Source organism: Drosophila gunungcola, chromosome 3R, assembly GCF_025200985.1.
Source record: "Drosophila gunungcola strain Sukarami chromosome 3R, Dgunungcola_SK_2, whole genome shotgun sequence".
Lineage (NCBI taxonomy): Eukaryota > Metazoa > Arthropoda > Insecta > Diptera > Drosophilidae > Drosophila > Drosophila gunungcola.
The window spans coordinates 19,889,913-19,916,140 of NC_069139.1; the positions used below are offsets into that span (position 1 = coordinate 19,889,913).

Below are 26,228 nucleotides of genomic sequence, written 5' to 3' on the forward strand. Positions count from 1 at the left end.
CGGTACGGGTCACAGGTTAGGCAAACAAAGCCGGACTCCAATCGAGTATGGCCCACTGATTTGCTGACTTCCAACACAACTTATGACGGATGCGAGTTGCTTTGCGGCCATCTCAAGTGGGCCGCTATTTTCCCAGTTCGGCGTCATACAATGCAATTTCTTTTTATTAATTTCATGCTACGACGCGCTGGGCAAACAATTGGCATTGCTTTGGAATCAAAGAAACACCGAAGGAAAAACTTTTACTTGTTCTTTTGTCGAAAGATTTTTGAATCGGAAGTACCGAATAAAGGCCACTCAAACTATGATTGTATGAATATATTTTTGAAATCCTATAATTCCTAAAAATCCTGATAAAAATTTTATTGTAAAAGAAAATAAATAATGCACTAAGGATGGAGTCGGAAGTAAGGGCTACTCCAACTTTGATAATATGAATATGTTTTTGCATTCCTTTAATATTCAATGGTTTTCTAGCAATTCTTGATAACATGTATTTCCTTCATATTTTTTAATGAAAGAGGCGATTGCTAATGCACTAAGGACTAATCGTTTCAGATTAGTTTCAACTTTGATTATACTCTACGTTCTGAAAGATTTCAAGTTCTTATTTAGGGGCTTTGAAGAAGTCTTGCATGAAAGAATGAAAATGTACTTGTTTTAATAATAAGCCAATTTCTCTGAGTGCTCTCATATGTGAGCAAGGGTCTTTGGACCGCGACCAGCAGGCGTATTCCCAAAACTCCGCGGGCCGCTCCTTGCTGGCCGCATCTTGTGCTATAAAAAGCTGAACCGCTGGCCAGCAACTTTCAGTTTCAGTCTCTCGTTTTTCTAAGAGCCCAAACGCTGCGGATGCCGCTGGCTGGCTGGCTGACTGGCTTCTTCAAAGTGGCCGACGAGGCAGGAGCGAAATAAAAATTGGAACAGCTCCGCGAGTGGAGTTTCTGAGTGCGAGGAGCCATAGAGGAACCGCAGACAGCATGAGGCTCACGTTGGCCTGGCTCAGCGTCTGCCTGGCGATTTATTGCGGCGGTGGCCATGGCCATGGCAATGTGGTCCTATCTTTGCCACCATCGCTTATCGCCTCGGCCACGAAGGCGGCCTTGAGCCACCAACAACGGCAGCAGCAGCATCAGCAGCATCAGCAGAAAAAGGATGCACGCGTCCTGTTTGACAGCCCAAGCGATGCACTGCGCGATATGCTGCACACCGACCCCATGAATTCAGCGAAATTCAGCCTGCCCGACGTGAATGTGGATGTGGAGCAGCAGCCGCAGACGTCTGACGATTTTAATCGAAACGCAGATGATTTAGGGGCCAGGCAATCAGCGCCGCAGGAAATGGCCATGCGAATGAGACTGGGACTGGGACTGGGACCGGGACCGGGACCGGGACTGGGGCCCAACTATCGGACCACGCCCCCTCACCGGTATTGGGGCAATCGTTGCCAGGGCCGAACTGGTGCATCGGCAAAGTGTCCGCAGGAATACTATCGCACCATGCTGGCGGCCAGGTAAGAAGTGCAAGTCCAGAGATCCAGCCAGGATGTGGGTGGCAAACTGGGGGCCAGCGATTGGCCAGCGGGTTCAAGGCTGCACAGAAGGAAAGTTGAGAAAGTTTCGCTCTTCGCTTCCGCTTCACATGTAAGCCAATTTGGCAGCTAAAGTAAGGCTTTAACCCTCTTTCAAACTGTGTTATTCAATTTGACCAACAAGATAGAAATATTTAGTAATTTTTGCATTATATATTATATTTGTTTTTGTCAAGAAGGGTTTGGAGTTTTCTTAAACCAAATATTAGTTAAATGCATATTTTGTGATGAAGGAATGTAAATTACCATTGCAAGGATACCAATAGTCAGTGATTACACAGTTTTAAGTTTTTTTAACTATCAAGTTCCACGTAGCCAATTTGTGGATCTTATTTTTCATTCACCACCACTTTTAATACAAATAAGTACCTTGAATATGAACACTTTTTTAAGAAACCAAAACTTTTGGTTTACAGAGGGTTAATGCTAACCCTTTTCAGGGCGCCAGGCTGTGCCAAAAAAAAAGGTTAACCCGCAAGAGCGGCAACAAATCGTCGACAATTTGGCTGTCGACTGGGAACACGCAAAACCAATTAATGGGCGTGAAAAAATCAGTACCAACGATAGCAGTTTTGTTTCAAGTCAGATGCAGGAGACCGCCGCAACGTATGTTGATTTATTTTATAAAATAACAACTGTCAGCAAATTCATTGCCCCGCAACGAAATCGAAACGAAACGAAAACTGCATTACGAGTTTCACTTTTCATTTCGGCGAGTGAGAAATATTTTAACAGCTCTGCTTTTGTTTTACTTAAAACATTTCTTTCTTATGCTGCGGCCTGTAATTTGCGTGGAATATTATCTTGTGTTGAAAAATTATTGGGCGCTGCTATTAAAATCGAATTAATCATCTTCGGCTGGGACTTTATCATTATTTTTCTCTGTTCGTATATGTTTGGCTTTGTTGATTTGTTAAATGTTTGATTAATTGGCCACGACGGCCCGCATAACTTTCGATTGTTGCTGTTCGCCTAATTTGTAATTTTACACAGTAATTTCTGTGGAATTGCCTCAAATTGACTTTTGATTGAATTGGATCAGCCCTGACAGCCTCGGATAAGGGAAGAGTTTAGGCGTTTCTGGGTCATATGTTCGAGTGGGAACAAGAAGTTCATCAATTTGGTGTCGTCTGTTAAGTTTCGAAAAGAGAAACTTCGGCCAAGAAGTGTAATTGAAACCCATGGCCGCAACCCACGCTCATGACTGAGGGAAAAAGATAAATGTGAAAATGTGCTGCTCCTTAAAGTGAACAAATGATGAGGCCTTAATCAGACTATAGAAATTGTAAGACTTTTTTCCCTCGTCAGGAACAAAGAGGCTCTGGCTCGCCTCCACTTGCAGCTCAGTTCGATGCAGGATTCTGACTCTGAAGTTGGCTCCTCCAATTCCGAGGAGGAGGTGGACGACGAGGATCAGAGCAACAATGAGGTCTTTATGCTACTGACCGGCGAACAGGATCTGATCAAGTTCCTGCACTGGGCCATGCAGCTTCTGTATCCCATTCAGAGTCCTTCGGGCAATCTGAGTGATGGCGCCGCCGATAACTACTACCCCGGAATGTTTCTCTGGAAGAAGCTGAACCTGTCCGGTCATTTGGAACCACCACTAATCGTGGATGAACCTCAATACGTGTTAGTAAGAAGGGAGAAACTCTTCGATGGCTACCATTTGGGAGGTAAGTGTGTTGGTTGTATCATATCTTCAAATTTGATTTGCATATGAGGAAAAGCGGGTATATAAAGAAATGAATTTACAATGTCGAAATTATTGGCAACCTATGGCATGCCCAAAAATCGGAATTGCTTAAAATGCTTAGCAAATTCTCCAAATTTTTGGACAAAAAAACAATTAGCCTTAATAACAAGAAAGCTTAACATTTAAATTACTTGAATACTTGTGTAAAATATTAGGGCTGAAGAAATTGGTTAAAATAGCGGTGAAGTTTTGTGCTTAATAATCTTTAGTAATTTGAGTTTAGGCATGGGATATTATTCAGAAAAAGGATAGGAAAGTAGTAGCCATGATTTTTGTATTTATTTGATATATTATATTATAACAAAATGTATTCCAGAAGAGATTAGCAAGGAGAGCGACCCATTTATACCGCCTCGAGGCCGCAAGCACAACTCGCCGGATCTGGATGCCCTGATGAACCGGTACGAGCCCTTCGTGCCAAATCGCGGCAAGCGGGACAAGGTCAAGGATCTGTTCAAGTATGACGACCTGTTCTATCCGCACCGCGGCAAGAAGCACCGCAACCTCTTCCAAGTGGACGATCCCTTCTTCGCCACCCGGGGCAAGAAGCTGCAGCTCCGGGATCTTTACAAAGCCGACGATCCATTCGTTCCGAATCGCGGCAAGCGGCAACTGACAGGGAAAACCGCGGAGCGGGTGGCGGGAAATGGAAAATGGCCAGAGCCTGACAGCGACAACAACTGGCCGCAAAGAATGTCAACGCATAAAATTAATGGTTACGATCAATCAGTCAGGCCATCACTGTCAATGGAGGATGCTGCTTCTTGGCGACTGCCCGCTAATAGATTGCACTCGACAAGATCAATGTCAGCCGATCAGCAGCAGCAGCAATTGCTGTTGCCCCATGTCCGCCTCATTGGCAATCCGAACATGCGCCAAGTGCAGGTGAAAACATCATCTTGGCCGGCAGAAGAACGCCTCCGGAGATCCATCCTGCCCCGGGGCGCCCAAAACGATGCCCACGAGACACAATTAACGCAATCGCACGCGGCTAATCCCCATTTGGACACCGATTCCGACAATTTGAACATTTAAATGCGGCGAGCGATATTCGGCTTCGGTTTTGGTTTCGGTTTTTTCGGATTTTCAGTTTTCGGCTTGGGGCACCATTTTCCTCGACTCATGTAGACAGAACTATATGGCACACAATAAAGTACAGCATGCAATTGATTTTGAGAGAAATCGAATCGAAACGTAGCGAATTGAAGGTTACGCTGGTCAGTTGCCCTTGGGGACGCCTTTCAAGAACTGCACTGGCATAAAATCTATACGAAAATGCTTGATATTGGGCTTCTTGAATGGAGAACTTGAGTTGTTGATAACATTTTTATTATTAGGCTTTCGGTTTACGAATTAGGTGCTATTAACATTGCAATCACAATTGCGATTATTTATCTTATCTTTAAGTTTTTTATTAAAACAAAGAACTGAAAGAAAGAATGGCCTTGATAGCATTTAATTTTTATTTTATCAGTTATCAATTTGCTTAGATATCATTAAATTAATTATTGATGATAAGTAGCAGAAACCAAGAATTGTAGCATTGTATCATTTTATAGCGTTTGTTTTGGCCAACTCTGGTGACATATATTTTTCCCCGTGTGTTCTGCGAAGGTCTAGCCTCGTTGCCCTTGGCGATGTTGCTGCAGTGCGAGTACTGCCTATTTTAATTGTATTCATTGGTTAATTTATCGCTAAATGCAATCAGCATTGTGCCGGTCTGCGAGTCTAGACTCCGTTGGAGCCGCAGAAAGGCAGCTGCAGACAGGCGGGCGTGGCACGCAGTTGATGCCACGGCGGCGATATGCAGGCAAGATTGTAGAACAACAACCAGCAAGCAACGACTTGGGCAACAGCTGCTGTTCGACTGCAAAGGTCAAAATAAATAAGGGCCATGTAATCCCCAAAACGCACATCAATCACACGAGTTTAGCTTATTAGCCAAGCACTGAACCTTAAAAAAAGGGAGATACAGTGATTTTTAAAGCCACTGTGAACTGAAATTTTCCACTTCAACCGATTCCTGACATTGACATTGACCACATCGACATCAACGTCAAAATATTTGGTGAGCCAGCGGACCAGCTCGCTTTGTTTTTGAACAAATGACCATTGAAGGTCATAGCCAGATCCAAAAGCGGGCAACAACAAATTGGTTAAATAATACCCATATGCTCTTCCATCTCCATCTCGTTTTGGCTTTTTTTTTTTGGTTTTTATAGTTTCTGGTAGCCTGACGTCCGAGCGATCGGTCCAAAATCCCCCGAAGATCATTATAATTTCAATGGCACTTCATATGGAGTGTGTATATGCATATATATGTATGTACCTATGTTTGGAAAGAAGAATGCAAGCAGACCATAAATACTACCCATTTTCTTTCCGTTCAACTCTCGGCTGGGCAATGACACTTGAAGTGGTCAATTGTTGGTTGGCTCACGTGCAGCTTTTCAGAGGCAAAGGTAGAGCAAAGCGTACATCGGAGGGCCCAGTTTGAGTTAGGTAAGCTTAGTGCTAAACAGCTGTGACAGCTTCAGAAGAAATCCCACAGAAGCACTCGTATACCGTTCTTACATAACTCAAAACAGAAACCTTTAAATATTACATTTACACACAGGCCTTATTGGTTAACAATTATGTGTAGGAAGTTTAAATGTCAGTTAAGGCTTAGTTCTTTTTTTTAATTTGAAAATAAATGTCTTTAAAAGTTAATCGATTTTAGTCTGCGTAGCTTGATGACTTGGTCTGTGGGTTGATGCACAATCAATTACTGAAATTCTTTTATTATTTTAACTATTTAAAGAAAGGCATATTGTTTTTATGGTTGACCTAGCATATATTATTGGATGGAAAAAAATTGCTTTAAAATAATTGTATTATGTTTATTAAAGACAGGTATTAATCTAAAGATCATAAAAATTGCCTTGAAACTATTACTTTAACAAATACTTTTTTAATCTTTTTTTTTTTTTTTTTGATTACAAATTATACGTTTTCATTACTGTTCTATAAGAAAGTATTTTAAACCTAAGTTGAAACTTAAAGTTATTCATCAAAACTATTATATTAGTCATGCCATGATTATAAAAAATTGATTTCCATTGGCTTTGAAAACTGCAAAACTCCAAGAGAGCAGGCTACTTTGTGTCACATTTGGCAAGCGGCTAGAGAAAAAGAAAGTCCGGTCTCAGAAGAGCAGTCACACAAAACGCGATTCCCAGTTGTGAGCTTCGATTCGGCATCAGCAAATTGGCTCAATTTCTGTGGCCAAGGCCTTTTGGTGGCTGCTGATTTGCTTGTCGGAAAATATCATCGCATTGTCAGCGAGCCGAACTTGACAACTGGCAACATGCAATGCTGCAACATTGCTAAGCTGCAGCAGTGCAACAGTGCAACACTGCAGCATGACAAACTCTGCAACTGCAATTGTAACGCGATCAGCATGAGTAGCTGGCAGCCTGTGACAGTGGCTTAATTGCTGTCTGCAATTATGATTGCTGCCGGTGGTGAAATTGTAGAAGTCTTCGCTTCACTTTCGTTTCGAAGCAGAAGCACCAACTTATCAGCTTCTCACACAGTGATTTTCTATCCATCCATCGATTTGTGACTCCATTTGGCATCATCGGGCCTGTGGGATTTGCTTTGTTTTGCCAGAGCAACTCCTGGTTGACAAAAATAGTAACGTGCAGGCAGGCGCTGCCTTTTATTGCCATTTGTTTTGGCCCGTTCGCGAGTTTGACGTTGACAAAAAAACGTCATTTGCAAATTGGGCAAAGACAACTTTCTCTGGCGGCAGCTGCGCCGTCGCATTTGCAGTCACATTCGCATTTGCCAAGTGACAGAGCCATTGCATAAAGCCATATAGATAAACCAAAGGCAAGTCGTCGCCCACATTCATTAACAGCATTCGCATAATTGGCTGAAGCAGATACTTTTTCTGGGTTCATCGAACCGCCGCAGCCAGTCAGACCCAAAAATGAAAAAAAAAAAACCAAAGCCTACTATGTAGCCAAGAAACAATCCCTGGGCGCAGCAGCCTTACGTCTCAATTTCCCATCGCCACTTTGTCAATATCTATAATTAAAATCATTTGAGAACACACGCAAACCATGCGCCTGATTTATCAGATTTTCGAATGGCAGAAAGGCAATATTTATACACGTTGTCATGCTGAAAGCTTGATTGATGCATTAAGCTTACTTAGCCATAGTCGATGCTGACGAGCGCCAATTAATGGCTGCTTAAACGGGAAAACTCTGCCTCAGCCAGTCAGCCAGCCAGCTTGTCCATGTAAAATTATGGAAAATCTGCGCAAAAGCCAGCGCTAATTGATGCAGGAAGCGCGACGGGAAAACGAGTTGCCATCGCCTGTCATATGGATTCGCTTCGTTTCGTTTCGGTGCGTCTTAAATGGGTCAGGCGGTGATTACCGCCTCCACTAACGCATTTCATAACTGCACTTGGAAAGTAGATTCAAAGTATATTCAAGCGGAGACAAGTTATAAGCGTTAGTTTTTTTTTTTAAACTAATTGTTTCATTATTGTACCAAAAAAATATTTCATGCCAATGAAAATTTTGAAAAGATTAAAGGTTGTATATATAAAATTTAAATATTTGAAGAGTTGATTAATTGTTAGTTTTTTGTGGGAGTTTTTCCAAACCATTTTTTGAGCTTGCTTGTTGTTTCAGCTTCTAATATATTTGCTTGTGACTAAATGTCAAACATTAAGTTTGGATATGTTCTCTTTACTTTTGCTTCATTGCGTAAGTTTTTTTTTAATATTAAAACTTTCTAAGTAAATTTGTGCATTACAACCCCAAAACTTGTCCGATTTATGGTATAGTATAGTATATTTTATTGTGGCAGTGTAGTCAAATTAAGCCTAAGGCCACGCCAACAACAAGCGTCTTAGCGGTCTTAGCGTGTAACGGCAATTTCCAGCCAAAACGCTGCACTATTTGTCATAATAAATGTGCACAAAGGAGACGTTGCCCCCATTCCGCTCCCCTTTGGCCCGCAAAGAAAGCGTTTTGGCCTGCGTGGGCAGCGCTGTGACACATTTTGTCATCATTAGGCACAGTTGCCGGCTAATAATTTCAATTTAGCCAAAAAATTAGTTGTGTTCGGCGGTGGAAAAGAGAGGAAAATGTGTAAAAAGGCGTTAATAACTGCGGTGTAAGGCCATAAGCTGACAGCCCACGCCAAGCTAAGAAAAAATAAGAAGAAAAACTAAGCCAAACTAGGTTTGGTTTAGTTCATTGCGGTTGACTGGTCCAAAGAAAGGGGGCGATGGGGCGTGGCCGGGCACTCGATGGGTGTTGAGGTGATGACACTGATTATAAAATGCAGCATATGGCGCATGGTGTGCCGCATTTACTGCCATTAAGCCATCCCAGTTGATCAGCGGCGATAAAAGCCGCCTTGCTCTGATTTGGTGCGGCAGAAAACGCAACTAAGTCGCCTGCGATTTGTTCGCGATTTGTGGGTGCTTCGTTTTGGCAGAAACGGCCGAAAAGCACTTTAGTTATAATGTTTATTTCATCAAGAGCTTAGCACACGCATTGGAGAAATTTTCTTCGGCCTACGTTTACGGAGTAGTTATCTTGAGAACCCTAATGGCACGAATAAATGTCGTATAAAATACTGGTAACGCTTTCTCTAAATTTTGCACTACTAAAAATGCTATAAAGTTTGTGGCGATTTTTAAGAGCTTCAGTTAATAGACATATAAAAATGCTTCTTTATGTTATATGATAGCGAGCTTACTAAGTAAAACTAATAAAGATAATATATCTAGAGAAAATTTGTCTTAATTAAAAAAAAAAATGAATTAACTATAAAATTTAATGTTTAATACATATTTACGAAAATAAGGTAGTACTGAATTTTGGAACTTAATAAGATACATAACTTCTTCTTCTTCCTTAAGATGAAAAAATGGTGTTATTACGGTCAAAGTTTTTAAACTCCAGAATGCTATTTCGATAATCCAACTATGAGCACATGTTGTTCAGACCACTGACCACAAGAGCCCCATAAACGCATCTCACAAACAGCGCGTGCGTGCGTTTATGCTTCCGCCATGAGCGGCAAATAAACATAATAATAACAACAAAATCTTGCAGCTATGAGGAAAATTCATGCGAAATAGTTATAAAAAAGACAAGGCAACGGAAAAGAGGGGGGGAAAAAAAGGAAAAGAAAACTAAAGCCTCGGCCGTTGACGTTGCCGTCATCGTTGATGTGTATGTGTAATATTGCGCTTTCCGGTACAGAAACATAAAATTTTATGTACACGACCGCTGACGACAGACCAAACGACAGCCAAAGCGGCAACAGAAAGTCGGGCGTGCAACACGGCGTATGCGTTACATATTACGGCTGTGTGTGAGTTTGCCTTAACACATTTTTCTGTCACGCAAAATAATCATTTGCAAAATCACGCCGTGTTGACAGCAGAAGAGGGGCGGTGAATGAAAGACTGGCACTAGGCCGGCTCCCAGGCAATTGTGATTACACGGAAAAAAACTAATTGCCAGTAGCTTGTACCTCAGTACAACATTTAATCAAATCAAACTAAAAAAAAATTAACCCCCCAAAAAAAAAGGAAACGGAAATAATAATTCTTTAGTTTTCCATTCTGAATTCTGTAAGGCAATTATATATAAAAATCAAAGATGTATGTATATTGAGCTACAAATATAATTATTATTTGCTTAGAAAGTTATGCATTTTCTTAACACCCTATTTGAAATATCAATATTACATATATCCCATATGTTTCTTGATTTCTGACACGATTTTCACTGTGCATTGGTGTGAGCGCTTGTTTGACGGGTACAGAAACTGTCGGTTATTATCATGGGAAAATGACTGAAATTGAATAATGTCATTCAACAGACTGAGACAAGTGGTGCAGGGGAAGTTGGCCACTTCTCCCCACTCTCCCCGAACCGAAAGTATCCTCCATCTAGTGCGAAAATTGCGCAACTTGGGAACGCTAAGGCACTGAATTTCCCCAGAGCAGCGGCACTCGCTGTCAAACACTCACCTTGACACGCTCCAAATATTCCTGCAACGCTCCGTACGGATCCTCGCCATCGACGTCCAGTAAATCGAGGCTGTGAGCCAGGTCCAGATTGTCCAATGCGGCCAATTCGGACTCGGCCTTATCGACAAATTGCAGCTTATGATGATGGTGATGCCCCTGAACGGGCGCCGCCTGGCTCAAGAATTTCTTATCAGCTGTCATGGTGCTGTTGCTGGCTGGCGTTGCTGTTGCTCCCGTTGCTCCTGCTGCTGCTGCTGCTGCTCCTGTTGCCGCTGCACAAGCAACAATGCTTCCGTATTGGCGAGTGCGCGGCATGGTTGCACAACCGGTGCTAAAAACGCTCGGAGCGGTGGCAGATGAAGTTGGAGCTCGAGCTGTAGATGGAGCTGGAGCTGGAGCTGGCCGACCATCAACGTCTCCGCTGGCCGGCACATCACTTAATCCCGATTTGTAGCGCGTCGTGTCAGCGGCGATTGCTGACGTGCAGTCCGATGTTGCTGCTGTTGCTGTTGCTGCTGCTGCCGTAGATGTTGCTCTTGCAACTCCTCCTGTCGCCTGCCCGCTGATAAGCGTTTGATGTTGCTGCTGCTGTTGGCTGCTAATTGCACTTTTCACATCGCCTGTCATGTTGTTTTGATTTGTATTGCTATTGCACTGCATTTTAGTTAACTTCTTGACTTTGTCATGTTGCCGCGTCGCCTGCTGTTGCTCTGTAAGTAAAAAAAAAAAAAAAGATTATAAGCTTGGTTAATCTCAGCAATATTTCTGCACATTTGGCTGCCGCACCCTGAACAATTTCCCAATGAAAAGGAAAAACTCCCAGCCCAGTCACCCAGTCACATGTGGCTTAAGCCGAATTCGCGAAAATTTCTGCGATAATCGCCACGAATTGTCCGCCAAATGTGTGCCATTTAAATTGTCATAAATTTTGCAATATGCCCCGCACATGTGTGGACTTAACTCCTTTTTATTTGGCATATGTGTGCCTGCGCGAACGTTTTAATTAATTTCGTTCTGCCGCAAAAAAATTGCCGGCAATTATTTACATACACGAACTTATTGCTCACACTTAAGCGTATCCCAAGTGGTGCGCATTATTTATATTCAGTGGGTTTCTATTATGGAGCTGGAGTGGCCGGCCCAAGGAATATGTGGCCTTTAAATTTATGTCGCTGCTGATGCTGAAAATGGGTCATCGCAATCAGCTTGATATTTGTACTTTATATGGGAAACCATGACTAATTTTTCGTTTATTTCTAAATGTCAACCATACAAACGATTTCTTAAGGAAAAATCAAGTAAGCCTTTTAAAAAGTATTATCCTAACTGGAACTATCATCTACCCAAAATCAGTTCTCAAACCGTTTTCTAAACTCTCTAACCCACATAAATGTTAATAAATTCCCAGCAAATCGAATTGAATTTCGCATAGGGGCTAAGGTTATGTGAACTTTTGTCAAACGGAAGAACCCCGCCAGCGGCCGGCATCTGTCTATATCTATTTTGTATATATTGTAGGTATTTTTTTTATTTTTTCCTGTTAAAACGGTTAAAGAGCGCTTGTTGTTGTTGCTGGTGGTTTTATGGGTTTGATTTGATTTCTGTTTTTATTGCGCATGCGTGCGTTCGATTGAGTTTTTTGATTAAAATGTCGCCGCCACCGTCGCGAGTCGCGACTTGGCGACAGCCGTACAGCAATCCGGCAATCCAGCAATACCAAAAAATCAACAGCAACATGGGAAGGGGGCTTATTTCTTTGACTGACTCTGACTGTGACTCTGACTCTGACTCCACTTCTGCTGGTCAGAGAGGTTGGCATTTAAAAATTCTGAATCGCATGCGTTACACAACGGCCCGTGGCGAGCTCGTAAATCAGCGGCTGCAAACGAGAGTCAGTCAGACAACAGGGACAGTTGAGTTGGCAACATTTTATGGGGGTCTCTCTGCCAATTGATCGTTTTGGGCCGATTGGCAGGCCGCCAGTTCAGGCCGGAGTCAGCAGCGAAAACCAGGCCCACACTCGGCTGCACTTTTCTTCTCCTTTTTTCCCATTTTTTATTTAGCTTTTCTGCATTTCAATTGTGCAACGCTAACGGTATTTCTGGCCCATAAGGACGGGACTTTACCGCCATGTGGGTGACGCGTTGCGAATTCATGGGAGGTCTTCCCCAATTTCGATTGCATTTTCCAATCTCAAACCATGAGAGCGCGCTTATATATACAGAGAACACATCAATTTAGTTTATCGTTTTGTCTTTCTTATGAAACTTTTAAAATATGTAAGCTTTACACCTGCTAAGAACTATATTAAACTATTTAACTTTGACTACATAAAGCACAAAAAGTAAACAATTAAAAAATTATACCAACTTTAAAAAAATAACTCTGGTCTAAATTTATCATCTGACCTAACAGGATCTATACAATAAATAAAATAAACAACTAATCAAACTATACTACTCAATTCTAACAACATATTCAAGACCTGTGTCATTTTCTTTGCAATTGCCTTTTAGAAATTCTTATTTAAGCTTTCATTTGGGTTTTCAATTAGCTGGTCAAAAATGGAATAAGTACATATACCGGTCAGCAATAAAATTCGCATCCATTGTTCTATTTGATGATTGGCCCAAAATTTCTTTTGCTTTTTGGAAACTCGTACCCGTGTGTTCGTTCGCTTTTTGTGGCTTTGCAAACATGAACAAAGAAGGCGAAAACAAAACATTTGTACGCATTTAGCTTATTTGCTTATTTACTCGAAATAAAATTGTTTGCTGGGTGTGTCCGCTAAATGGCCACCGTCCATTCATTGATGGGCGTGTGTGTATTTGTAGTTTATTTTGCGGCTGCTGAATGATTCGCTGGCTGAGGTCACTTCAACGTGATTAATTGCCGATTGCCGAACGGGGGAAGCGGAGGTTTGCGGAGGTTTGCGGAGGTGTCACTCTGTGCCTAATTGAAAACAATGCAAAAGTACAAGCCAAATGCTTGTGAAACACACTCATGGAAAGTCATGGGCTGGTCAATATTTGCCTGCAGTTGATGCAGTTGTTTTTCCCCCTGCAGCGACCTACCTCAACGCATTTCATCTCGACTTGCGCCGAGTGGCGCAGAATGAGTAAATAAATAAAATGAAATAAGCAGAGCAGAAGCTGTCAGCCCGGCAAAAATGCACCAGCGAGCACTCGGACACTTGGACACGCGATTAGCGGGCGATGAGCAAGAAGCGAGCCCAGATGCGAAAAGCTTCGAGCTCCGAGCTCTGAACTGACGTGTGTCGGTTTGGGACAACGTCTTCGTCATGCCGATCAGCACAGATCACAGGCGCCCTAAGACGCCGCCAGTCTGCGGATTATTCTCAGGCTCCATTTTGATACTCTTTCACAGGGGGTTTGACCAATACAAGGTGAAGATATTTTTTTAGAAACATACCCAAGTTCTATATTCAAAGGTTTATTTCTTTCAGCATAAATTCGTTCTCTTAAAAGCTGCATTCGTTTTCAGTAATTTACCCTGGTCAGTTCTTTGATTCCTGTATTGAAAACTTTTTGGTAAATTTAAAATTACAATTTGATTGGACATTTAAAATAACAAAAATAATGTATTTATAGCAACTTTTTTCTTACATTATTTATACAATTTGTGCCCATAAACATATTTCGTTCTTGATTTGACTTTTTCAGGCTTGACTTAAAATAAAAATCAAAGTAAATTGGATTAAGTAAATAAGTAAACTTGTAACCTAAAAATGTTTCCACTGCCAAATTTTTGAATATTTTTTATGATATCTAATGTTGAACACAAGTTAAAGTTTTAGGATTGCTCATGAGGTTTCAATTCAGCTTGTTTCTTCGCAAACTAAAGCTTAAGGATCATCATTAAAGGGTATATTATTATCGGTTGTTAAAATGCAAAGTCTGCCGACTAAGGGCAGGGCTTGGAGTTGGGAGCCTGGGGCTTGGGTCTCTGGGAACGACTTGCTCTGGCGGCTTTCAAGCCTCATTTGCCTATCAAAATGATATAATACGCACTCATGACGTCGATTGCCGTATGTACGTGTTTCCTGTTGCGCCTTCGACGCTGTCGTTGCAGTTTCTGTTATTTTTTTTTTTTTGTTTTTGTGTGCAAAAGTGCCGTCGATGGGGCGTGGCTGGAATCAAATGGAGTGCACTCTACCGCTGGTGACAAAGCTGACTGGGGAGTGTTTTTCTTTCTGTGCTTTTTCGGACGCCTGCAAGTGCGTTTTCGAGCTGCACCCAGCGCGGCAATATTCCGACTTTTACGACTTTCCCAATTGCCCGACCTATGCAGACGCATTTATAATATAAAAATTTTACTTTATTATTACTCACAATGGCGGTGGACAGTTTCTGGGGAGGTTTTTAATGCCGCCTTAAGTGGCTTTTTATTAAACATCGCGGGATTTAATTGATTTGTAATAGATTCGACTCTTTATATTAAATGCCAAAGGTGTGTGCCATGTGAGTGTGTCATGTTAACGGAAATCCAAGGCTCCGCGACATGCATAATTCATGGAAGTTTCCCATTCGGAACAATATAAAAAAAGTAACACAAAAAGTTATGCACACGCCCTAAGCAGCTAAGGCAAAAGTTTTTACATATAAATTTCCCTTTATGTCAATAATTCATTTATTTTCTAGTTGTTGATTTATCAAGTATCTTAAAAATGCATTTAATTACATTTAATTGATTTCACTGAATTTGCAAGTAATTGCCAGTGCAAAAAATGATTCAGTTACTTGAGACTCATTCTCTGAAATGTAATTCAATTTTCTGGCATTTAAGTCTAATCGCTGGCATCGGCAAACACGTATATCTCGTGAGCATTTAAAAACAGGAAATGACGAGGATCTGAGCTGGCTTTCAGTTCTCGTTGACCTTCGTTGACTTTGCGGGCCCAAAGGGCCCAAAGCAGTTTTGTAAAACAAAAAAAAAGTGTAACGATGCTACAGAAATCTTGTTGCGAAAGTGATCTGCTTTAAAATTTAATGACTGAGTCTCTATATTTAAACAATGGAACTCTAAAAAAACAATATTAAAGATTTTCCTGGGAAATATAAATAAAATAAAAAGTTTTAATCAAAATAAATATGTCCATAAAACATTTCAAATTTATAAAACAAAAAGTTTCTTAAAAATCTAAGACAGTTTTAAATCAAAAACTTGAATATTCTTAGTGACTACTGTAAATATTGTTCATGAGTCTTTTAATTTGAAAAGTGAATGGTATATTTTTATAGTCAATGGCCCGTTTTAAATCATTTTATGATCTCACAGCTGGGAACAACAAGAACCCTGGTTGCAATCAATTAATAGGCTATTAACTAGCCTAATGAGTGTGAGCCTAGCCCAGTCCGATATTTCCCACAATGTGTATATGCAACATTTCCGCCCCGGCGACAATGCGACTTAGTTGCCAAAGCTGATTAAGCGGGTGAGCCGAAGAAACTTACCATTTCCTGCCGCAAAGGCGGCGATGCGCTCCCTAACCGAACGTCTGGGCTCGTCATGAGCTGCAATGTGGCTGCTGTTGCAGCTGTTCGGCAGCAACACATGTGTTGCTGTTGCCGATGCCGTTGCTGTTGCCGTTGAGTCATGGCTAGGACTTCGCTTCACCATTGTCGTTTTGATCACAGTCTTAAGGCGGCTGGGCGTGGTCGGACGAGCTGCAATGCGGGGCTTAGGTGTTGCTGTGGCTGGTGTGTCTGGTGTTGCTGTTGCTAGTGTTGCCGCTGTCAATGTTGCTTTATCGATGCACAGCACTTCTGTGGCAGCACCCACAAACTCTTCTGATGTTGTTGCTGCAGTTGCTGTTGTTGCTGTTGCTGCTGCTGGCAGCCCACACTCGCTAGTTGCTGATGTTGCTGTTGCTGTTGCCGCCGTTGCCGTTGCCGTTTCTGTTGCTGTCGTAATTGTCATTTTATTCTGCGACGACTTCGGTGAATCAATTTTCGAGTTGCTATAGCTATTGCTATTCGTTTGGGGCTCGGCGGTGTCGGGTAATTTACAATAATTACAGTGCGGCTTGTTGTTGTTGTCGTAGCTTAGTGTATTTTCCTTATTGCTATGTTGCTGTTGCTGTTGCTGCAGTTGTTGGTGTTGTTGCTGTTGCAAGCTATTGCTTAGTCTTTGGGTTGGTTGTCGTTGCTGCTGCTGTTGCTGCTGCTGCTGCTGGTGTTGCTGTTGCTGTTGCTCATTGCCACTTTGCGGGCTCTTTGTGACAGCGCAAGTTTTAGTTGCTACTGCTGCTGCTAGATTGTTGCTGCTGTTGCTGTTGCCTTTGTTGTCCTGCCGCCATTGTTCGGCCAGATTTCGTTGATTCATTAATATCAGCGCCACATTTCCGTCGTCTCGTGGTCCAGCAGCGATATCATTGGCCTCATCATCCGCTTTATCGCCGCCACAGTCGTAGTCGTAGTTGCAATCGTCGTAATCGCTGTGGCAATCTTGGCGTCGTCGCGACACATCATCAATATAGCTGAAATCGCTATCGACGAATATATTTCTGGCATGCAGCGTGTTCACCGTCGATTTGTTGTTGCTCTTCGTCTGCTTGAGATTGTAGCGCCTTCGCTGCGGGCAGCAGCACAATTTCACGATGGATCGATGGAGTGCTGGCGGCGATGTTGGCGATAATGTCGGCCGATTCGGCGTCGCCGGCGTAGCAATGTCAGCCCATTTCTCGATCAATGCCAGCTCGCGAGCATTGGACATTGTCGTATGGCCATGCAGGGTGATTCTGGAAGGGCATAGGAAGGGAAGACGTTTAATTAATCAACCAAATTGACAAACCCAATAGAATATAATTGTTTATTTGAGTAATACACAGAATTTGAAGCACTAAATGGATATTTGTAGCTTCTTGTTTCTTTTCTAAGTCCAAAAACCTATATAATATTCATATGGCGTGAACATGTCTTTACTCTTTAATAATAAGTTTATATTATCAACCTAAAAAGTTAAAAAAAATATCAAATATAAAAACATCACAAGTTTTTTAGCTTCAACAAGATGAATATATCGAATTCATGTGAAAATAGCACGAAAATAAACAGTGCCATCTTAAGATCAATCGATTTTTTTCCCCTAGAAATTTTAAGCAAGTCTGTGACACACCTGCTTTCAATATAAACAATAAACGCTGCGTTACTGCAAGTGAATCCGAAAGGAAACCATAAATTAATTACACACAAAAACAAAAATCAATTAACCACATTTCTCAACGCGTCTCAGCTTTTCACCAAAACGTTTCCTCATTCCTGGCGCGGAATGGAGTAGATTGGAGCTCCGTTGAAAGCCAATTCGCTGCGCACATCACAGCCGACTCTTGGCCAGCGACGCCATCTGTGCGTCATGGCAGCCACATCCACATCCATAAACCCAGCCAAAAGCCAAAGCCACAACGTGTTTTAATTGCCAGCCGCTTTTTGCGCAACACTTTCCACGGGCACCACTTCTAAGTGACCGCCAAAATGTTGAGCTGCTGTTTTGCCGGCAGAAAGCCGGCTGTCGATGCATGATTAACTGCCCGTGCGGACCAGCAAGCTGAGAGCTAAAAGCCGAAAACTGCAACCTGCCAGCCGCGAACTGCATTTAATTGCATTCGCGATACTTGGCCGCAGGGCACTCGACAGCAGGTAGCCGAAATCTTGCAGATCTCACAGATCCCGGAGTACCCAAATGCCGTTTGCCGCCCACCGAAATGCAGCTAGCCAATCGTTGATTAATTTGTTGTGGCAGCAAGCACACGCAGAAAAACGATGGCCAAAAAATGGTGACAGAAAACTAAAGAAGATGGTTACGAAATATTCCCGTACGGTAAACCGATTAAGTTTCTTCCAACTCTACGTATTTCTCCCAAAGATAAAGAGCTGCTCTTTTAATCACTTACCAATTTTAACTTTTATTTAAGGCTGTTTTAGTTTGTAGATGATTTTAATGCCAGTAATGTCTATTCAATATAAGCCTAAACAAATTATATAGACAATTAGTCAATTTATACTTATTTGAATAAGAAATTTTTAAAGTTATCTGTGAAGCTCATTTTGCATTTTTGAAAAAGTATTTTTCGGTGAAGTTTTCTGATTAAACTTTTAAGACTTTAATGGCTAAAATAATCATATAAAAAATTAGAAATAAATAAATCACATAAATTCTAGATTGTTAGAATCTAAGTCAATGGAATACTTGTTATCTTTCAATCCCATTATGTTTCTTACCTATATTATTTTCCTGTGGAATAAAAATGTTACCTTAAATCTCGTTGTACTTGCTAAAGTTATTTATAACTAACATTTTCTTAAAAAATTATTTTCTTTCCGTGAGCCTGCGGAAATGGCATTTGCATACGGGCTGGTTGCGAACTCGACTAACTGCTACCTTTTTGGCCAGTGGGGCTTGACCTTTTGCGATGGCCCCGGCTATAAAGCTTTTCGCCGTGAAAGTTTGCCTCGGAAATTCCTTTCCTTTCACCACATTGCCGCAAAAGTGTTGCGCCTTTGAAGGGGGGCGTGGCCAGGCCTGTCAAACGTTTGACAAATTAATTTCAATTGTTTAGCGCACACACACGCCGCTTATCTTTCACTTTATCTATTGTTGCGCCAGAGTGAAAATAAATTAACAATAAATAATTTTAATTATTTCATGAAGATGTCAAATTACACACGCCCTCGCCAAAAAGCCAAGGCTCGCCAGTTGCTTTTTTTTTGTTTTGGTTTTGGTTTTGTTGGTTTTGTTAGCCTGGGACCGCGAAGCGTCTTGATCTTTGCCACTTACGGACGGCTTTTGTGGCGGCTTGTGGCACAGCTGCGCGCTTTTTGTATTTATGATTATTTTCCATTTTATTTTATTTATTAAATTTTGTGTGTTTTGCCAAAGCCCCGGGCCGCGGGCACTTTTCGGGCAGCTCTAATAGGATTTGTTGCCAAATCGTAGGAGCTGTCCGCTTTGCTGACGGCCGACGTCATACAATTAAGCCCCCAAACGGGTCAGGCCCCTAGTTAAATTTCTCCCACCGATCAGCCCTATTTTTGTTGCACAGAAAAAATTTTATTTAAATGCACATAAATACTTTGCATGTATTGCTTAATGTCAATTTTATAATTTTTACCTATTTGGCATTTAACCATTTTAAATTGATCTTTCAAAATATCCATACTTTATTCTGCGTGTTCATGCATAAAAATTACAAGAGAAGCTGCCAGCAACTGGGCTACCACCGATTTGTCAAACATTTTTGGGCCATAAAATCAGTGGGATGTGTTGCATTAGGGGTAAATCACAAGGCCTGAAGATCAGGTGTAGCTTTGCTGGGAAATACTCTTTATCTTGGGACGAGCTGGCCAGGGTGTTTGCGTTGTGACATTCGGATTAGTCAGATAGCCCCTTGATCCCAACATTTGTGTGCTTCCTTATCTTCCAGCTAATATACCCCTACAGCAGTAATCCCGGGCATATAAAAACGATCGTAAAACGACGAACGACATCGGAAAACATAAATTAAAATATGCCACAGCGATGACTCTGGCTGCTGCCCCTTTTTTCCCATCTGTGTTATAAATCCGAATACGGTATGGATATAAACCATGCTTTATTTGTGTTATTGTGATTTATGGGCTTGCTCTTGCCCATGCCGTGCTCTTTTGGAGTACAAAATTAATATTGAAAAGCTACTAAATCCAGACTTACGCATAAATTAAAAGTTAAGTAGGTAGGCTGTGCCCGACTATTTTTGTAATCCAACACAACAAAGAAAGAAAAACTGTTGAAAAATGGAAACAAAACAGCTTACAATTCGCGGCTTCTGAGGCGATTTTCTCGCATGCTTAACTCGTGATTTATGGGCATCAACAGCCAGTGAATAAACACAACATTTTTGCACATTTGCATTGCATTTTAATGCACATTTGACATCGTAAATATTTGCCAATGCATTAACTCGCCCCGATATAAATGTATATAAATAAATCCATATGCACATGCGTGGCACGTAGCTGGTTCGATTGGGTTTTATTTATGAAGTCTAGACTCCTGATTTGGCGTACTTATAATTAGCATTCGGCCAAATCGCGCTATAACGGTAGCGCGGGTTCTATGAACCGGCGACTATGTGGTACTATACTGCCCGCTGGCGACTGTCAGCTTAGCTAATTGAGGCCCGGCCGAGGCTTTATGTCAGCCAGTCCGTCACTTAAGCAGGGGCCAGCGATCCGGCGAGCTATCGATCAATCAGCCAATCAATAAGTCAATCATATGCACGGGCAATCGACAGAGTGCATACAAATTGCCGCAATTGTCTATGGCATGGCTTCTCATAAGTGCATTTTGCCCATGGAGTGGGAAAGTTTCGCTTTTCGTCGCCCGATTGCTAAGAAATAACATATTCGATGGATTTAAATACGCATTCGTTTTGATGCCCAGATCGGAGGAAAGTTTTTGTTGGCCCAGGGCCAGGCAATCAAGGCGACATTAGCGCTCTGCCGATGGCTTTTCCAGCCGAAGATAGAGATGCACTGCGCCAAAATATGCAATAAATTATTTTGTACACTTTTTCCTTAATGTTTCAATAAGTATTTTTAAGTAACTTTGACAAATAGTTAAATTATATATAATTCATTTCAATGATATGACACACTTTTCTTTAATTTCTTTTAAATAAATATTAAAGAAATAAGTTTTTAACTATGACTTTTTGGTGAACAAATTAAATGTATATTAATTTATAAATTAATTATAAATATCGAACTGTATTTTTTCCTTGAACTTAATTTTTATGGCAGCATTAAAAAGTGGTTCCAAGATTTAAAAATCAATATAACGTTGATGGTAATATTTTTCTTTGTGCATCTAAAGCTAGAGCTGAAAAGTTAGTGCCAACCGGTCAGCCCGATTGCCTCGTACGATGTCTATTAATGTTGCCCATTAACCTTTTAACCCTCGATTGCCAGGCTGCGTGGTAATGACTCTCTTTCTCCGCTTTGTCTCCCGACTGTAGGCTCTCTTCACGCAAAAATGCGCAGAAGCTAAACGCTTTTTTCGGTATTTTTTGTGGCTTACCACTTGGCCAATTTATTATTGGCTGGTGCGCACTGCTTCCAGCCGAATTGGTTGCCAATTTGTTGCGCCACGAAGTTTGTCGTTTGTTCGCCTCGTCCAATTAATTTCCGCGTTTCCCAGACAAACTTGGCAATTAATTTCTGCAGTTTGCATTTCTTCAACCTTGTTGGCCTGACCTTTTGGCTCAAGTGATTCACGCCAACGCCACACGTCAGCTTTGGCTTTGGCATCGGTTTCAGTTTTGGCCTAACGAGAATGGCCGGGCATCCTTTTTTCCCCTCTTTTTCGCTCTAAGTCGGCAATTAATCAAAGCGCCTTTGGCCACGACGGACAAATCCTTTTGTATGCACTCGCATTCGCTCGTATATGGCTAACGACTGACATCGCAAATGGCTAAAATGACAGCAGGCCGTGGTCGCGTCATGAGTCAGCCGATGGGCAACGGTAACATAAACATGGCCAATGCGTTTGCATCTTGGCTCTTTTTGGGCGGCATCTCCCTCTCCGAGCTTCCACCACAACCCCACTAACTCGGCTGACTGACAGACTCCGCTGACAGGCGATGCCAAAGGCCACAAACGCAGACTGGAGTGAAGTGAAGGCTTTTTATTGAAATTAACTTGGTTGCTTATTTGTTTATCCCGCTGAGTGCATAATAAGTTTGTCAAAATTTAAACAAACAAGATGGGAAAGTTGGTAAGCAAGATCCTTGCTGACCCAAGCTAATGTATTTTACCCTTTTAAAAGTACAATACAACTATTCAATATTAAAGTTTATAAGCTGAAAACAACCCATATTCTTAATTAAATATATTTAAGTAACACAGGTCGTTTAACTCTTCTCCAATTTATTTTTAGTAAAATTATAAAATTATGGAAAGCCATTGGAAGGTCGTATCTATTTATCTAGACGAGGTAAGTCTTGAGCTAGGAGTCCAGGGCAGTGCTCGAAATTTAAGTATTGTTTCTGGCATTCAAAACTTGCCCTTGGTCCTTAAAACCAGCTAAATTTGTAGTAATTTTCGATATGGGCAAAGTGCCCGTACTGCATGGCAATGCAGATTGCGCATACGCCCCGTAATGTCCGCCATTAGCAACGCCATTTGGGACAGCACGGCCATCGTCGACTTCAATTTTGCCAAACATGTTTGATTGATCTTCCAACTATATACAAATTGATGCATTTCTTATTTATAATTTTCCTTACTCTTATCGAATTGGCAATTTAAAAATCTAATTCACCTGGCAGCTTAGGCTCGCTTGATTTTCAAAACCCGAAATGCGCCCGGCAGCGTTTTTATTTCTCGATTCGAGTTCCAGTTTCAGGGACAAGGACAAGGACGCCTTGTGCAAACACTCGACTTGGCAAAATGTTTGCCCCGGCAATAATTGGCGGCATTATTGACGCTTTCCGATAGCCACTCAATGCGATTAGTCTACGATCGTGTGTGCTTGCCCCACCTGCAGCTGTTTCGATTGAACTTCAAATCGAAAATTTCAATTGTTGGCTGGCCGTGCGTGGTCGGGGTCTCTTTTGGTAAAGGCCAAGTTAATAAAAATATCATTACAGTTTAGCCCAGAGCGTAACAATAAGCGAGCGAGTAAAAAGCGGGGCTTGGCTGATTTATTGACACATGAAATATGATCGCTTCTTGTTATAGGGTGTGTGTGTGTTCGCTATGGGATTTTGGTTTCCTTTTTCTTTAGCTGCTAAGTCTGAGGTGCGTGCCAAGCGGGCATTATTCAAGCAGCGCTCAGCGAGTCAAAAAGCTTTGCGCGTGCGCGTCAAAAGTGTCCAAGTTCCCTTCTCTCCGGCCCAGACTTTTGGCCAAGATTAAGCGAAAAAGTGCGCAATCTTTGCACACAGCTCTGAGCGGCAAACTGCTGTCAATTTGACAAATGCGCCGGGCTCAGTGATTGTGACAGTTTTAGCGAACCCGTAATTAAGCATGCGCGCACATGCATAAATAGCATAAATATTAAGCAAAAACAAAGCAATTCACCCAAATGCACTCCTCTTGGCTGCCACCAGGATGACAAATTGCCCATGTGTTGCGGCGTTGGAATTTGCTTATCGCGTTTGCGCGTTTGGTAATTAAAATAATGCACAGAAAGGTGTCAAGGACTTTCGACACCAGTTGAATTTTAAAGAGTGGGCTTTTGGCAACGCCAAACAGCAGGTGGTGGCACGTTTAAGACGAGCTTGCGGGCTGCCACGTTGCTCATGCGCAATGCTTTCGGCGAAAAAGGTGATTTAAATGCATAAATAAGATGGTAATGGCAGATAAAAGTAACTGTTTTGGCATCTCAAGCATGCCTATATCAACATTTAATTTACAATTCGGATTGACTGAAGCAAGTTATCAATTTGTTCTATTTATCTTTGCTATTTATAGCATATATTTAATTATTCCCTTTCGGACTCCCAACCTTGTATTTATTTCGTTCTCTCATTAACAGTATACGTAATTTCTGCTAACCCGCAATTATCCAACTGACAATTATTTTTCAAGCCTTGTCGCCAAAATGATCTTGTTAGTATAACAGTAATGAACCAAACCGAGCCCAGCCCTGTCCGAGTGGCTCACTCAAAATTAATGTCAACATTTTGGCACGTTCAGCTGGATTCCTATTTGTATACTATATATATTCATACTCACACCACCGGGCACGTATCTAAGCACGCGATCTGCACCGCAAAAGGCAAAACGGTTCAACATATTTGCATAATTTACCTGCAAAGAAACAACAGACACATAAATTATTTTTTTGCTGGGAAAAAAGTAAGCGCTTTTTAAAACAAAATCGTATGGTAATAATATTTAAAGTGCAGGCCACACCTTTTGCAATAAATTGTAAACATTTTGCCGTCGCACACATAATAATTAAATGCACTAAAAAATGAATTAAATGCGCTTCGATGAACTGCCACGAGATGCGGAATCGAAAACGAAATCGAAAGACGTCTGCACTGCCGGCAACTTCATTGATAAATAAACGGGAAAAATACTTTTCCCCCGAATCCAAAACATACGAAAAAATCAAAATCCAAAAACCCACCCGAAAAAACTGAAAAATATGTACGCCCTATGGCGGGGCAGCTTGGTGCACGATATGCTTCCTGCACAATATGCAACAATTTGTTGCACGTCCGGATGTTTACAACAAAATAAACATATCGCGCGTGCATTCAATTCACATCAATATCAATAGCAATATCAAAATCAGATTCGAATTTGAATTTGAATTCGCATTTGACTTGCACACAACTCGTTACATTTCTGTTTACTTTGGCTGCGCTTTGAACGCTTTGATCAAAGTCGCCAGTGGATTTATTATACAATCATTGGCAGGCCCGGCCATAATTGGGCGCAATCAATCAGCCGGTGATTGGTGATCCGATCGATTGAACCCGATGAGCCGCTAATCTGCCAGTTGACCCATATCCAGCATCCAGCATCGAATGCCCCAGAGCATCTTGTGAAGTGCCGGAGTGCAGGTGAATGCACCCGCTTTATTTTGTTTACTAATGATCGCCACAATGCAGTACCGCTAGCTGCACTTACCCAGTGCTCCGATCTGTTTGAAGAGCCATAATTGTTCTCTAAATTATTGGTTGGGCGGCTGGTCGAGGGCTTGTCGCCAGTGATATGTCTGTCCGCTTGTGGCTTTTTGTGTCTGTCTGCGGCTCTGGGGTCGTCATAATGAGGTGCCAAACGTAAATATGAACAAGAGATTTTTCCACATGCCCGACACATTTTTGTGCTCCCCCTTTTGACAGCGACAAATGTTGGGTTCTTTAACGAGATTTTGGAAATCTCAATCTCCCAAGGTGCTCACTGCACTCCAAAAAATCAAATCACTAGACAAATAGTCTTAATGCATTTGTTTATTTAGATGTTGTTGCCAATCAAACTTTAATAATGCTTTTCAGCATTTTTAACTATTTTGAAAGTAGTTTGTGGAAGTAGGGAGGTCTTAGTATAAAAATGTAATACCAGCACTTTTCAAAAAATGGAATAGTAAAAATAACTATTTAATTTTAATGATTTTGTACTCAAATATTTTAGTTAATGTGAAAGTTATTAGAAAAAAAAATAGATCTCGTCCAATTGAATTGCATTTTGTTTAAGCTTAATATGGTTTAAGTATTTTCACCAGTAAAGACATTTACGATGTAAATACCATCACATTTTAGAACAACAATATTATAATATCAGATAACTTTTCTCTAGGTGTGGTAGATCTTTATTTTCACTAGTAATTCGTTGCCATGTAAACCCCTGTGTTCCCGTAATGAGCCGCCTAGGTAATGCAATGTGGTTAACCCTCTGAGGCCGTAACTCATTTTCGTCTCTACCGCCCCAAGAAAAAAAAAAACAAACACAGCTGCTGGACCCATTGAGGCTCCCAATTGTTTAGACATAGTTGCCCCCAAAAGAACAGAAAAAGAAAAATGAAAAACGAAACTGAAACAATTTACAATAAATATGGGATGGGAAAAACATTTGGCATGACTGAAAATCGGGGACGCCTCAGAGCTCCCAAAACCCAATTTGTTTATTTCATTTGATCTTTTTCTGATCGAAATTTTTTGTTGTTTTTGGGCAAAAGCGCAGTCCGCTGATAGAATTGTAACAACTGTCGCGGCATAAATAAAGCTATTATGATTTATGCCGACCAGACGATTACGAAACTCGTTAGAATGTAGCAGCCACGGGCCAATGGATCGAAGACAGAGGACTGTGCAGT

The 26,228-nt window shown here is 41.5% G+C and overlaps 2 protein-coding genes across 4 annotated transcripts in view; one reads left to right on the forward strand and one right to left on the reverse strand.

Annotated features, from left to right (window-relative positions):
• The window catches only part of LOC128251701 (stAR-related lipid transfer protein 13), a 99,048-nt gene that overhangs the window by 30,137 nt on the left and 42,683 nt on the right, over window positions 1–26,228 (reverse strand). Inside the window, exons 3-5 of one of the 2 annotated variants that reach the window (XM_052978807.1) lie at window positions 24,137–24,211; window positions 15,875–17,160; window positions 10,401–11,110 (exon numbers count right to left, since the gene is read on the reverse strand). In XM_052978807.1, the coding sequence (XP_052834767.1) occupies window positions 10,401–11,110; window positions 15,875–17,135 (1,971 nt within the window). In that variant the 5' untranslated portion in view covers window positions 17,136–17,160; window positions 24,137–24,211. The remainder of the gene's footprint in view (window positions 1–10,400; window positions 11,111–15,874; window positions 17,161–24,136; window positions 24,212–26,228) is intronic. The other variant, XM_052978806.1, reaches the window with a different exon arrangement.
• On the forward strand, window positions 682–4,770 carry LOC128251702 (uncharacterized). Of its 2 annotated transcripts, none has more exons than XM_052978811.1 (3): window positions 682–1,513; window positions 2,900–3,267; window positions 3,667–4,770. In XM_052978811.1, exons 1-3 carry the CDS (start codon window positions 981–983, stop codon window positions 4,380–4,382), a joined length of 1,617 nt encoding a protein of 538 aa, XP_052834771.1. In that variant the 5' UTR covers window positions 682–980; the 3' UTR covers window positions 4,383–4,770. The 2 variants fall into 2 exon arrangements, with proteins under 2 accessions (XP_052834771.1, XP_052834769.1); XM_052978809.1 differs by having other exon boundaries at window positions 3,664–4,769.